Consider the following 13,494-nt stretch of genomic DNA (forward strand, 5'->3'; position numbering starts at 1 on the left):
GCTCTAGTGTATTCTATGGAAGGTGGGTTCCATTCACAATGAAACTTTTATTTTGCAAGCAGTATGAAACTTTGCTTAAGCAATCTGAGTGAAAAGAAATTAAACTGAAGAGTGGGGGGTGGGGTAGGGACTGCTTTTGAAATGCCTGATCAACACTGGTTTGAAAAAAGGTTCAGAAAGCAAGTGCATAATTATGAACAAAACTCCAACGCAGAACCCACTCGCTGAAGGACAAGGTAGCAATTGGAGCCACTGTAAAATGATCGCAAACCTCTGTTCCACACTGCGAGGCTTTTTATGAAACAGCTCTTAAGTAAGCCTCACGTTTGTGCCTGCATTTTTAATGTGAAAATATAATTGAAGTCATTGTGAAGCTGTCAACTATATGTATTATAGAGGTTTCAGATTAAAGTACTGGTGATCAAAAACAATCAGAATGAAAAATACAGCTCACGTTGTGGGTGTGTAATGAGGTCTGCTTTAAGTTGAAGAAATCAAAAGAATTACAATTTAATGGACAAGTTTTTCTAGTGAGAAAAATGAGATGTCTATTGAGTTGAAACCTTCTGCAGTTCAGTCTGAATATTGTTTTCTACACCTTTATTTAAAAAAGCTTTTATAAAATATATTACACACACTGAAAATTCAATGTGAAGTTTAAGCATTAAATGTAAAATTTCAATGCTGATATCTGTGCTGTTATTCGCACAACTAAAGGTGATGTGATGAGTAACTTTTCCATGAGCTGCTGGCTTTCTGAGCGCTGACAGGGCCCTGACCAGCTCATGTTTCCTATGGCACCTAGCAACACTGTGGTCAAACACACAGCTGTTTTAATCAGTGTTAGTTCAAAGACATGACTGCTGTCACAAAGAATGTGCTTGTTAATTCTCTGACCGTTTAACTCTACGGCCAGACATATGCACAGCCAATTGGAGTACCCATGCTATCCTATGAAAAGCAGACTGACGTTTGCTATGATTTTTTACAGATGGCTATACCTATGTCTTCTGATGTCTCAACATGCTCTTGAAATGAGCTATGGCCATTTTGAGAGTGCTTTCCTAGAATAAGGATTTTTCTCAAATTGTTTTCAATTTTAGGTTTTCTGTTCAAGACATCTCTATGCTGTGAATAATTAATAAAGTAAAAAGAGAGCAAACAAAAAGCAGTTAAGTACAAATCCTACGTTTGTTTTGAGCCCCTATATACAGAACTGTAATTAAAAGGAATCTATACAGTACACAGGCAGTGGATTAGTCATTCTTATTCTACTTTCTCTTGGCTTAATAGGTTATGGTAATATGATAAATTACCAATATTTATTTTTCACCTCATGTGCCCATAGAACATAGTACAGTCATATTGGAACATTCTCCAATGCTTTACTGAATCTAACATGGCTCAACTATTTTGCTTTTTTTTTTTTGCTATTAGCTGCCTAAGCTTCAAATCGGAGATTTTAATTACACAGTAACTGGGGATGAAGAAGACATTTTGTCGGAGTTGAATCAGGATTTCTGTATGCTTTGAAGCCTTTTGACAGGGAAAGGCAGCCTTCATATTCAGTAAGTGGTGCACCATATTGTAAATCAATTTTTCTGTTTTAATATCTAAATAAATATTTTCCTTTCCTTCTTTGTAGCTTCCGTGTAACTTTGTTTTGCCATTGGTGTTTTAAAAACTTCCATTTGTTTACTGTTTCAGTGCCATGTTTAGAAAAACTGTTAAAAGTAGAGGAAGCAGTGCAGCCACCTATACAAAACTGAAATTCAATAGGACCCTGGTTGATCCAAAATATCACACAATAAATTACTGAAATCCCATGACATTTAACAGAAAATATGCTTGTTATAGGCGATTTCAGCTGTAATTAACTTCTTTTTAAAGCTTTATTGATCGCACAATCCTAATTAAGCTGTGTGCTCAGCGTGTCCTTATGGGTTTCCTTGTGTCACCTCTATACTTGAAGAAATATCAAACACTGGATTGAGAGGCTTTTAATGTAATAAATGTCATCAGAAGTGATTAACACAAAAAATGAACTGAAACTGGGGAAAAAAAAAACTTTTGTACTGAAAAATAAAAGTTAAAAAGAAAATGTCAGACATCACTTAGACAGATTGTGCTTGCAGCATGTATTAATTTTCCAGCAGGAGTGGGGCACCCACTGAGATAGATTGCATGCTAGAGAAAATGATCCAGAAAGAGATTTAGGTATTAACTGTCCCAGGAGATCACACCTGACCTGTATTAAGACGGGTTCTTTCCTGGTGGTTTTAATATGTTCTAAAACAAACTTTAAGGGATCAGGAAACCAGGAAATGATCTGCTGAGATGAAGCAGTAGAAGATTGTCTTTTCATTGCCTAATCCAGTTAGCAAAGTTTTACTTTTTTAACAACAACCACAGACAGGTTGTTAAACAATGCAGATCCCTGCTCTGTAGCTCACAAGAGGCCATAGAATTCTTCTGTACCTGCATAAAATTGAGTTGAAAATGGATGACACCTGAAGCCAGCCAGCAAGTGAACTTGACTTTCACCTGTCCAAGCCTAACTAAAATTGTCAGCCAGCTGTGTCAAATAAGAGCTAGGCCAATCTCAAAGCTGGATTCCCCTTTTCCATGTCTGATTCTTTATGCCTGTTCTTAAACAGTATTCACTTTCATGTTTTCTAGGTTGCTGTGACTAATAGCACTGTACCCAATGGCATTTTACAGTGCATTACTATTGAGGTGTTTGTCATTGATATGAATGTCATTGTTTGAGTTCAGTGAGGAAAGCATGACTGGTATTGTTCAGACTGGACTGATAGCAGGTGAGTACTGTAAGATTTTAATTGAGATAATCATCAACTCTTGTCGAGAGCGGTAGAGAATGGCTTCAATATCATGACTTGTACTTTTAACTAGATCCTATATAAAATAAGCACAAATCATCATACAGATCTTAATACACATTGGTGGAACTCGACTAATTTAGGTCACCCAAATTTCAGCATTTATCTTTTTCTCTGTGAAATCTGTTTTCTTTTCATTAACTGGTTGTTGAAACAAATTCAAGCATTTTTTGAATGCCGGCCTCCTGCAAATAATCTTTTATTAATGTTTATCAAAATTCTTCTGAAACTAAATATGCCATATACAATGCTCCCTAACCTACATTTTCTAAATATATGTAATGTGTCCCTTAGAATCCTATTGCCATAAAAATTTTTGAATAATATGTAAATGTAAAACTTCTTCGGTCTATAATTATTTAAATCAGTCGCCCTTTTTATAAATGGGCACTCACTTAGCAGTTTTCTAGTCAGTGGGTATTACCTTTGTCTTGATTGACTTCTGGTGTTTTGTTAATGCCCTATGAATAACATCTCTTGTTTCTTTAGATAAAATTATTTGTTGTCTTAAGGTAAAGTACCTGAAGAACTTTTTGCCTCTTCCAAGATAATACTATTAAACATATAACCATCCTCTCTCAATCTGAGGAATGTTGTCTATCTCCTTATTTGTACATATAAAGAGTGAAATATTAATACATAATTTAATCAGCTAGTAGATTACACTTATTCCTTTACCATTTCTTGTTGTTTTAACACTGACAAAAACTTTATTTTGTTGTTCATTGTATTACTTTTTTCAATTTTCTTTCTTGGTCTTTTTGATATCTTGTTTTACTTGTTTGTAATCCAACATATTCCCTTTCTTTAATGTATCCTAAGCTTTTGTATGCTTTTAATCCTTTCATATTTTTATGAACTAAGTCTCTTTTTTGGCTTATGTTTCAGATGTGACTCATTGGACATATTTGTAAATCAATTAGCAAATGAATGCTAATAACCTGTTTGGCAGTGTATGGAGTAGGAGAAGTCATGTCCACAATCCAAAATAATATTAATGGTTCTGATTATCTACCAAAGACTGCAAAGGTTCTCTAGAAGCTACATAATGACCTACATGACTGCTTATCTGACTTTAAGGCTTAACATTTCTCAACATGTTTTAAATATAACGTTCTAAGCAATAATTCAACAATTCATTTAATTTGGACTACTTAAACATGACGAACATTATACGACCATGCTTTTTTCCTGGCTATTTTTAAATTCTAAAAGTCAAGGATTTTCTTTAGGTAACCAGACATAATAAATTCTATTAAAAACTGTTTTTCATTCAGTAGAAATAGACACATACATAGTCATTCTTTTATGTTCTCAACCTTCATGTAGATGGTGTTCACAGCATTGTATAACCAGATAAATAATGCCATCCGCAGCTTGAAACTCAGATGCATCAGAGATGACAAAAATGTCAAAGAAACTCTTGCGTCAGTGTAAGGAACAGGACTTTAACAGGTCACCACTGAAGAGCCTCATGCATAAGATCCGTCAGAAAGGGAACATGGAGACAGCACAAACGTTCACATTCTACTGGGAAAGGGTAGTGGGTAAAAGTTTGCCTTAAATGCAACGTATGAAAAGTGCCTTGAGAAAGAGAGATTGCGTGGAAACCTGACTTAAAAATGAGGCTTTTGCACTTTCTCGATATTGTTTCCGCACAAGAGGGGTAAAATTGATAGTTTAATAATAAGTGCATGTGTAGGATGCAATTATTATTCAGAATGCTACAGTATTTAGAAATGCATTTGGTTTATTTATTTGGGATCTACTTACATAAAGGTGCGAACCCTCTTTGCGCTACATCAGCCTTTATCCACGAGCAGCCCCAACACACAGCAGATCAGGTCGAGAATGCATCCAATGTGTAGGGTGCAAATAGAATCACTCAGTGCTGAATTGGTAATTAGCAGGATCAATATAGCAATTGAAGAGCTGGACTGTTGCAATGGAGGAGAATGGGCTGCAAGTTTAGGAGCCTTAGGGTCTCCCTTCCCAGCATTGGCCAGGCCCAGCCCTGCTTCGTTTCTGAGATCTAATTAGATCAGGTTACAACATGTTAATGCTGCTGGATTAGTGTCAACCTCACTTGCCAGTCAAGTCAGGCAAACATCTGCAGTATACTAAACGCTGAGAAGTGTGACTGAAATTCAATTTGCTGGGAACAAGCCGTAAAGCCACTTGCTCATGATGAGATGAACATTTCCATTCAAAGTGCTGATTTTTATGCTAGAGGGAATGGGTCTCCACCAACAAAGAGAGCAATGCGCCTGCTATTCAATTGTTGCACAAAATAATGCCAAGAATTGATTGCACAACAAAAAGTATAAGAGTTATAAATGAGGATTGAACATACTGTACAGTGTGACTACTGATGAGAAGCACATTTTTGCCTCACCAAATAATGTTGTGGGCGTCCTGGCAAACAGGAGTAAATGAAATATCTCTAAAAATAAAAAGATATTATTGTTTAGAAAAACAAACTCTATTATAAAATTGATCCTATTGTACAATCCCACATGTGTATGTTACTGTATATGGAAATTCCAAAATTTAGCTTAATTGCTCAGAACAAATCAAATGTTTGAGTGTATAAGTTTGAACAGGGGAGGCCTGGTAGCGCAGTGCTGGGTTCAGTTCCTGGATTACTATCTGTGTGGAGTTTGAATGTTGTCCCAGTGTTCAGATGAGCTTCCTCCATGTGCTCCTGTTTCCCCCCACAGCCCAGAGACATGCTGTACAGTAGGTTCATTGGCTTCTGGGAAAATTGAAATGGGTCCTGGTACATTTTAGTCTGTGTGTGCCCTCTGTCCGATTGGCATCCCTGCCTAGGGGGCATCCTGCTTAGCACCTGTTGCTCCCCTGCTGCCCTGTATTGGATAAAGCAGTTAGAAAATGAATAGATATTTAAACAGGTATTAAAATAGAAATGTATGCTGGAGGGTCAGTTATAGACAGATAAAAGCATGAAGAGAAATGACTGTGGGGAATACATTGCACACTGCAATTAACTCAACTAGAACATCTGTCAGTCATGAAGAGCCCTATAAAAGAAAAACGCACCATTCCCGTTGATTTTGCTGGTTTAAAAATCAATAGAAGGAGATGAAATAAGTGGATTGACTGCGGTGAGGAAACAGCAGCAGATACCACAATGACTGCTGCACTACCTTATTCCCACTCTCCGTCACTTCTTGTGACATCACACAGTGAGTCAGAACTGTTCAAATACACTTGGAGGAGATAGGAAATTATAGCCAGGTGCTGAGGATGTCTGCTTTTTTCACCTGCTTCTTTGATTGGGTGCCTCAGAATTCTGCAGTGAGCTGTGGTCAGGTGTGCAGATCAATGGCATGCGAGTACATTATGAGACTGAAATTAAATGTGTATGGAAACACAGAATAAGCCTACTTAAAGATTCCAGAAATGTGGCATCACTGAAAAATGGAAGTGTGTGTGTGTGTGTGTGTGTGTGTGTGTGTGTGTGTGTGTGTGTGTGCGTGCGCCCAATGAAGAAACGCCATGCTGTGCAGGATGCTTATTGCATTGTACCCTTTGCTTGCTGGGATGGACTCTGACTCACTATAGCCTGATAGATCAAAGTCCCAGTGCACCGTCCAGTAGCATGTTCAGTATTGATGCCCAGACTGGTAGTGTGTCGCTGACTGCAGAAGGTGAGCTCCAAAACAGAATCCTCATTCACCAACTCCAATAAATTGTGATTAAAGTTCCTAATTTGAAAAGAGTTTCTCTGCCCATTTACTCGGAATTCTTCAGAAGCTCCTTAGCGTGACTAATTGCTTTGTGATTGAACACAAGAGTAAATTATTTTAATCTGCATGCGTTTTGAAAGCATCTGATGCTCTGTAGCACACAATGTGCAGATATCTTTTGACATTCAGACATGGCAGTAAAACAAATTTACAATTCCATAAGATAGCTTATTGAAATTAAACATATTTTTGTTCTTCCCTGATTAACAAAATTGTACGTCTACAAGCCCCTGACTAGATCTGTTAAGCAAACTACAAAACTGAAATCTATCTAAAATAAATGAGGCAAACTGACAAGGAATTGAAATTGTAAGTTTGTATAAATATGTAGACATGATTTACATATCCAATCTTGAACAGCCAATAGTCATTTCTAAGCTAGATTGATGATTCATTTTTGCATGAGGAAATGATGTCTCTTTAGACTGCATTTGGTCAATACCCCTAGTATGGTATTATGAAATCCTTAAACTTTGCTGGTACCAACTCTATTTCAAGGCTTTTGGACAATTTTCGTTTGGCCGTCAAATCCCAATATCACGGAAAACCAACCAGGACACTGCTGATGCTATTTTAGTGTAACTGCTACCCTTTCACTGCTTGGCAGGAGTTGGAAGACATTAAAGCTGAAAAATTAATTGCTCCCCAGAGGCTGCTTTCCTTAGACCTCATTTAGGAATGAAATCTGTAAATTGCATCCCTAATATAAAATGTGTTTAACAGCCTGCCATGATTACTGTCAATGATTGCCACATTAACTGGGTTATAGACAATGTCCCTGTGCATATTGCTGTCCCTCTTCACAAAGTACAAGGGCTCTTGCTTCAGACAAAGATGAGTAGATTGAACAGTGCTGAAGATCAAAAGTTTAAACAACTACAACTGCAATCATAATGCAAATGGATTTACTGTATGTTGTCTGTATATCTGAGAGCACCAGACACAAAGGAAAGGGAAGCTAAAGTCAATTGCACCGTTCAACTGTTTCTTTAAGTTTTCTAACTACATCTCATTTGTATTCGCACTTGGATCTGAAGTACAGATCCATTTTCTTTGATTAAAGAATTCTGCCTGGCAACTGAAAGTGTTAAAACATTTTAAAATAACGTTTGTCAACTGCAGGATGTGGAATTGACACAAGATTTAATCAGCTCAGTCAATTAGAATCTTTCTGAGAATTGCTTTGATTATACTGCAATGAATGTAAGCATTGAGCTGTGTTTGCACAGTGAGTGAGAGACTGTCCTTCCTGTGTCTGTTCAAGGGGCATCCAGCTTGGATCCAGAAGTGTGCCACCAGTACAACATGACAGCAAATGTGAAGATATTAATGCTTCACATTTGCTGCTTATTTTTCAACTGATATTGTGATGATAGATGTCATTACGAACACATGGACCTCGCTGGAGCCTGTTCATCTGCAGGAAAACCTGCCTGCCCCCTAGCCAAAGCAAATCTCCCAGGTAAAAGCTGAATTCTCTCAGGTTTAGTATGTTTAGGAAAAGCATCCTCGTTTTGTATTCACTATTCTCAATATGAATCCCTTAAATGGAAATAAGACAAAAAATCTCTAATTCACTAGTTTACATTTATAAGGCTATTTTTTCCATACAAACCTAATGGGACATTAGCCTCTAGCAATACGCTCTTCTGCTAGAACTACACATACTGTATGAGTAATAAAAGATGCTAAACTAAAGTATGAAAATGTGCAATAGGAAACTTTGTGAATACGGGTTGTGTTGTAAAGGAATTGATTGGATATTGTTAGATGGTCGTTAATGTCAAGTTATCATGTGGGTTTCCCAGTCTGACTCACCGTTTCTTTAGATCTCACAAACAAATGCCTAAATGTGTTTCACATCACAAACTCCTCCTGTGTCTGTCCAGAGACCAGCTCCTTTCTTCCGCTGGCCAGATATACCTTACTTACACCACAGTGTGATCCTGACCTTTAGCATGTTATTTAACATTAATAGCATTATCCACAGCAGAATGATAACATCTGCCTCATAATACAGTAGTTTTAGGTGGGTATCTGCGTCAGCATGCGTAGTCTGCAAAGGAACAAGTAATAGGTTCATTCCATGCTGAAAAGAGAAGAGAGAAAACGCAACGTTTTGGCTGTGAAGCCTTCTTCAGGTGTATAATACAGTATGTTTATAACTCTCATGCATCAATTAGTTGCTACTAAATGGAAATTGTATTCAAAATCTTTGCACAAAAAGAAATTCAAAACAAGGGGTACATCTTTGTGGCCAACAAATGGCTGCATGTTTGCAATGACAGGTAAAAAAATTCATCATCTGAATAAACGTAGGTACCGTGACTTGCTTTTGAATGTGAGCTCTTAAGAGACAAGCTGCAATACAGAACACCTATTGCACCCTGTGAAATAAAATGCTGTGTGAAAGGCATCACCTGTATTGAAAATAATCTGGCATTAAGAACCTGATTACTGTTTAGAAAATACTCAATATCAAAGAAGAAAATAAACACACGCCACCCACAACTCCTTTTTTTGCTTTGCTGCCGCTGTCGATTGCTGTTGTTCGTGTGAACGTATCTGATTCATCAGTCCCTCACCCACGCCGCCCTCACACACCTACTCCCCCATGGCTGTTCAAACGTGTGCAGAGTCCTCGCCTCCAGGAGAGAAATCCAGCTCCTTTTTTTCCCCAGCCGTACTTGGCTTCACTGTGGGGTGAGATCTAGAGAAAATATGTGTTTTGACCTACCAAGAACACTGTTGGACAAATTTCTTAGCTGTTCGTCTTTGTGCAAGCTCTGATATTGAATGGATCACTCTAAATGCTAATGCAGAATGCTTACTGTCGAGGCACATGAGATGCCACAAAAGCTAAGCATTTGTGTCATACAGCAAACTGAGTTTTTCTTGTCTTTCAGTGACAAGGTCATTATCTCTACTATGTCATCAGTACAAATTCTGATGTCATCATCCTTATACCTACTGAATCAGCATTAATTCTCACAAGCACTACACTGTTTACATGCAGGGTTTATGAGCTCACCTAAGAGTTAAATTACAAATACACCATTGTAAGGAGACAGATTATACAGTTCTGTAGTGAAGGCCAATTTAATTTCACACTGTAAGAGTACATTAGCATACTGTATCCGCAGTGCACACACAGATGGCATGAAACATCTTTGGGTTTAAACTTGTAGGAAGAGACAGAATCATGTAAACTGAAAAACCTTTGGAACGAGAAGCGTAATTATCGTATTACAATGCTGACCATGTCTGCTGCTCTTTCTTTGTTTGTGCTCTGCACCATCTGCAAAATGAAAAAGAAGAGCTGAACTGGCAGCTGTCAAGAGGGAAGAGAAGCCGGGAGAATGACTCAGCTGCTAGCTAAGTGGCAGCTTTGCAGATGAACTCGCACCAGTTCTGCAGATGGCCTTTTAAACCCTCCATTTCTTTCTTCTTGTGCATGGAGAGCCTACGATCGTGATATTAAAATTAGAAAGAGATGATGCTATGCAGAGATCGTGGTCTCCCGAAGTACAGCTCTTAATAAAGAAACTTTAAGAGCAGAAATGTTTTGCCAATCTGCCTGCAACACCTGATAGCCACACACCTACAGAAGGCTCCACAACCAAAACACTGCGTTTTTCCATTGAGTAGAATTAACCTCTGCTTGGTCTTTAACATTTCTTCTCTTCAGTTTAAAGCCAGCTTCTCGAAAGACTCCAACTGACAATGCAGGTAACATACGTGTAGACATCAACCCTTTACATTAAATATCACTGTAAAAATTGGGGCTATGATATGTTTTGTTAATTACATGGTTCAATACCCTCAAAAAATCCCTCTTTTAAAAATAGGCTAAGTTCTCTTTACTTTGTAGTACTGTACCTATTCTGTCTTGTTTAATGTTTGAGCTGAAGCTCTCTCTTCCTGTTAATGCCAAACTAACTGCACACTAGTTTATTGATAACAGACTATTATGATTTATTTTAACATTATGGTTTAGAATTATAATAAACAGCCTTCACCTAGAATAAACTTGAGCTTTTTAACATTATTATACACTGTATGGTATGTGATTACTGCATGTGGAACATAATCTAATGCACTTTCATAGTAAATGTTTTTCCAAGGGGTGGCTTTCATGGATGTTGGATGTGGCTCACTTACAGTCCATTTGCATAAATATACTTATATATAAACAGGCCATTATAAGCCAACTCAAAGCTTCTATTATCTGGACAGATGGGAGCTGATACAGGAAGTTAACAAAAATTCTATGCTAAATTATCTTTTAGTTTAAAGTCTTTGGTGGGTACACACTTTTCTTGTCGAAGTCAGGTTGGCATACTGAAAGGCCTTACAATATGGAATTTCCAGAAAGCTTTACCTTATCCTTTATAGACTGTTCATTTTTTTTAGCACAGAGTAAATTCATCATGTTATTATGTAAATTCCTTCAAAGTGTAGAGTTCCCAGAACACCATAACAGTGTCAGTGAAGTAATCCTGCGAAGATGGCCTGTATACACTGTGGGGTAAAGTTTAAAAAACAATCTCCAAAACAGTGCCCTTCTCAATGAGGACTTGATAAGATGCACATGCCCTGTCTGTTATATTCCTGCTGGGATCTTGTCCTTCTTAGGTGCTGTTTCACAGGCTGCAGACTTAACATGGCTCTTCTTTTAACCAAACATACACATTTGGCAGTAATCTTGCCTGCAATTCAAATCTAGCTTTGCTGACTTAGAGAAACCCCCCTTAAGGTAAATAAGAACATAACAATTATTTAAAAATCCCTTTTAACCTCAACTGTGTGCACAGAGATTAATCATATACTGTACAGGCTCGTTACATCCTTATCATGGTGCAAAAAGCATTTGGATGCTTGTGTGAAAACTCTTATGCTGTAGGCACTTTATTTAAAATGCTGCCTTTGTTTTAATAACAGCTTGTGCAGGGAAGCACATTCCTTAATAGTTGAGTAAAATAAACAGTGCAAGGGTTCCCTTATACATCACAGAAAGGGTTTCCTTAAACATGAAAGCTGCAAAGTCTTGGGTTCTTTTCCATGCTGTGACAATGTTGGCTGCAAACCCCTGTTCAGTATGTGAGCTCTTGTAAAGTCCCTGAAAGGGTGTTCCAGCACAGGACAACAGTATGCTTCATTCTGAGAGACAGGCTGACTCTGGATTGACTCACCAGCCCAACAGATCACAGCATGGGCTTTTACTTTGTTGTTCAGCCATTGAAGTCCAAACACAACTTTGGCCTTCCTCCTTATACCTCAAAAGGGTAAACTGCAAGGTTATTTAGGGGTTTGTATCATGCAATACAAATGAGACCTTTATTTAATCGTCGCAGGGTCAATGGAGTGGCAGCCAGGTTGAGGACACCTTGGAGAGAGACTTTCCCGAGTTGCTCTTCGCCATCAGTAGGGATGGGTAATCTATGTGAAAAGCCCACTGGACAGAAAGGCTCAGGCAGAGGTAAAAGTAGGACTTTGCTGTCTTTGGAGCTCCTTACAGAGTAGAAATGCCACCTCGGTTTTGGATAACACCTCAGATCAGAAGTTCAACATCATCCAAGTATATTCCATTATCACGAACATTGAGCCCATTACTTCCTTTACTTGGGAAACAAGGGTCTTTATGAATAACATTCAGAACCATGCATATTCACAAATATGTACAGTATATTGCTGACATAAATGGGTTACTGTACTAAGGTATTGAAACCACCTATTCACTTCTGCTATTTTTTATGCCCTACAAAATCCCTTTTTTACACAGCATATTTTTCACATTTTTCTTTTACTTTCACCAAAATGGATGTGAGGATGACATTTGCAGACTTTTGCTGCGTAGTTCACTTCACTACAGAACTGGTACAGTGACCCAAGAAGCAGTAGTCTTTCATCTGAACAAACAAATGGTTTCTTATCTGAGTTTTAAATGACAGAGTTACCTTTGGTGGCCATTGTGTAGTAAACAAGAAAATCAAAACACTCACAAGCTATATATGCATGTAAATCTGAATATTATTAAAGTTCAGAGACCATCATCAAACAGACGTTGTGTATCTTCAGTCTACCACTCAGATGTCACATTCTTGCAGTCTGCTGTCCACATTCTAACCCTCTTGCTTAGTGATTCTCTTCACACTTATGGCCAGGACATTTTATGATTTTTAGGTGGAAAGTAGGCTTTTTTTTTACTCGTGATAGTTTGAAATGTGGGCGGTGTTATTCTGCTGTGAACAGTGCAGAGATGATTAATGGCTGAGGACAAGTGGATAGAAAAAATACATAAAATCCCTTTGTACTCCATGTATTTTGTAAATCTGGGTCTACAAATCAATTTAAACGAAGCATTTTAGCGGTACTGTGTGAGGTTAATGGTTGGAACCCCCTTGAGGCAGGGAAGTTAAAGTGAAAAAGATAAAATGAGGTCAGTAATTTTCAGAGAACATGATATCTGCGTTGCTGTGAGGTATCCTTGCTGAAGACCCTTCAACAGGATTATGCAAAGGAAATAAACATTATTATATTAGTTACATTATTCTGGATACTTCCCTGGACAGTTCATTTATAACTGTAATTATATAGAATTACATTCATACCTCTGAATGCAAAATGTAATTGCATAGTAAGCCATTAAACTGGAAATGACAAATCTTGTATTAATTCATCAGTAAATTATTTTGTAAATCATTTAAAAATGACAAAAGAAATTGAACGCTCTAGTTAGAAATTGATCATGTGCTTAGGAATCTCTATGAATGGTAAGGGACACTGATGGATCCTGGAAGTGACTCTGTTGTTTTGCTGTCAGT

At 37.7% G+C, this 13,494-nt stretch overlaps 1 protein-coding gene across 1 annotated transcript in view; it reads left to right on the plus strand.

Moving 5' to 3' along the window:
* Positions 1-13,494, plus strand: part of cdh16 (cadherin 16, KSP-cadherin) — a 32,767-nt gene that overhangs the window by 304 nt on the left and 18,969 nt on the right. Inside the window, 10 exon segments of the mRNA XM_088613478.1 lie at positions 1,438-1,500; positions 1,503-1,568; positions 2,680-2,756; positions 2,758-2,871; positions 5,621-5,679; positions 6,431-6,571; positions 7,935-7,999; positions 8,001-8,132; positions 12,025-12,103; positions 12,106-12,360. Coding sequence (XP_088469604.1) covers positions 1,438-1,500; positions 1,503-1,568; positions 2,680-2,756; positions 2,758-2,871; positions 5,621-5,679; positions 6,431-6,571; positions 7,935-7,999; positions 8,001-8,132; positions 12,025-12,103; positions 12,106-12,360 — 1,051 coding nt within the window.

Source organism: Lepisosteus platostomus, chromosome 20, assembly GCF_059453375.1.
Source record: "Lepisosteus platostomus isolate fLepPlt1 chromosome 20, fLepPlt1.hap1, whole genome shotgun sequence".
Classification (NCBI taxonomy): Eukaryota; Metazoa; Chordata; class Actinopteri; order Semionotiformes; family Lepisosteidae; genus Lepisosteus; species Lepisosteus platostomus.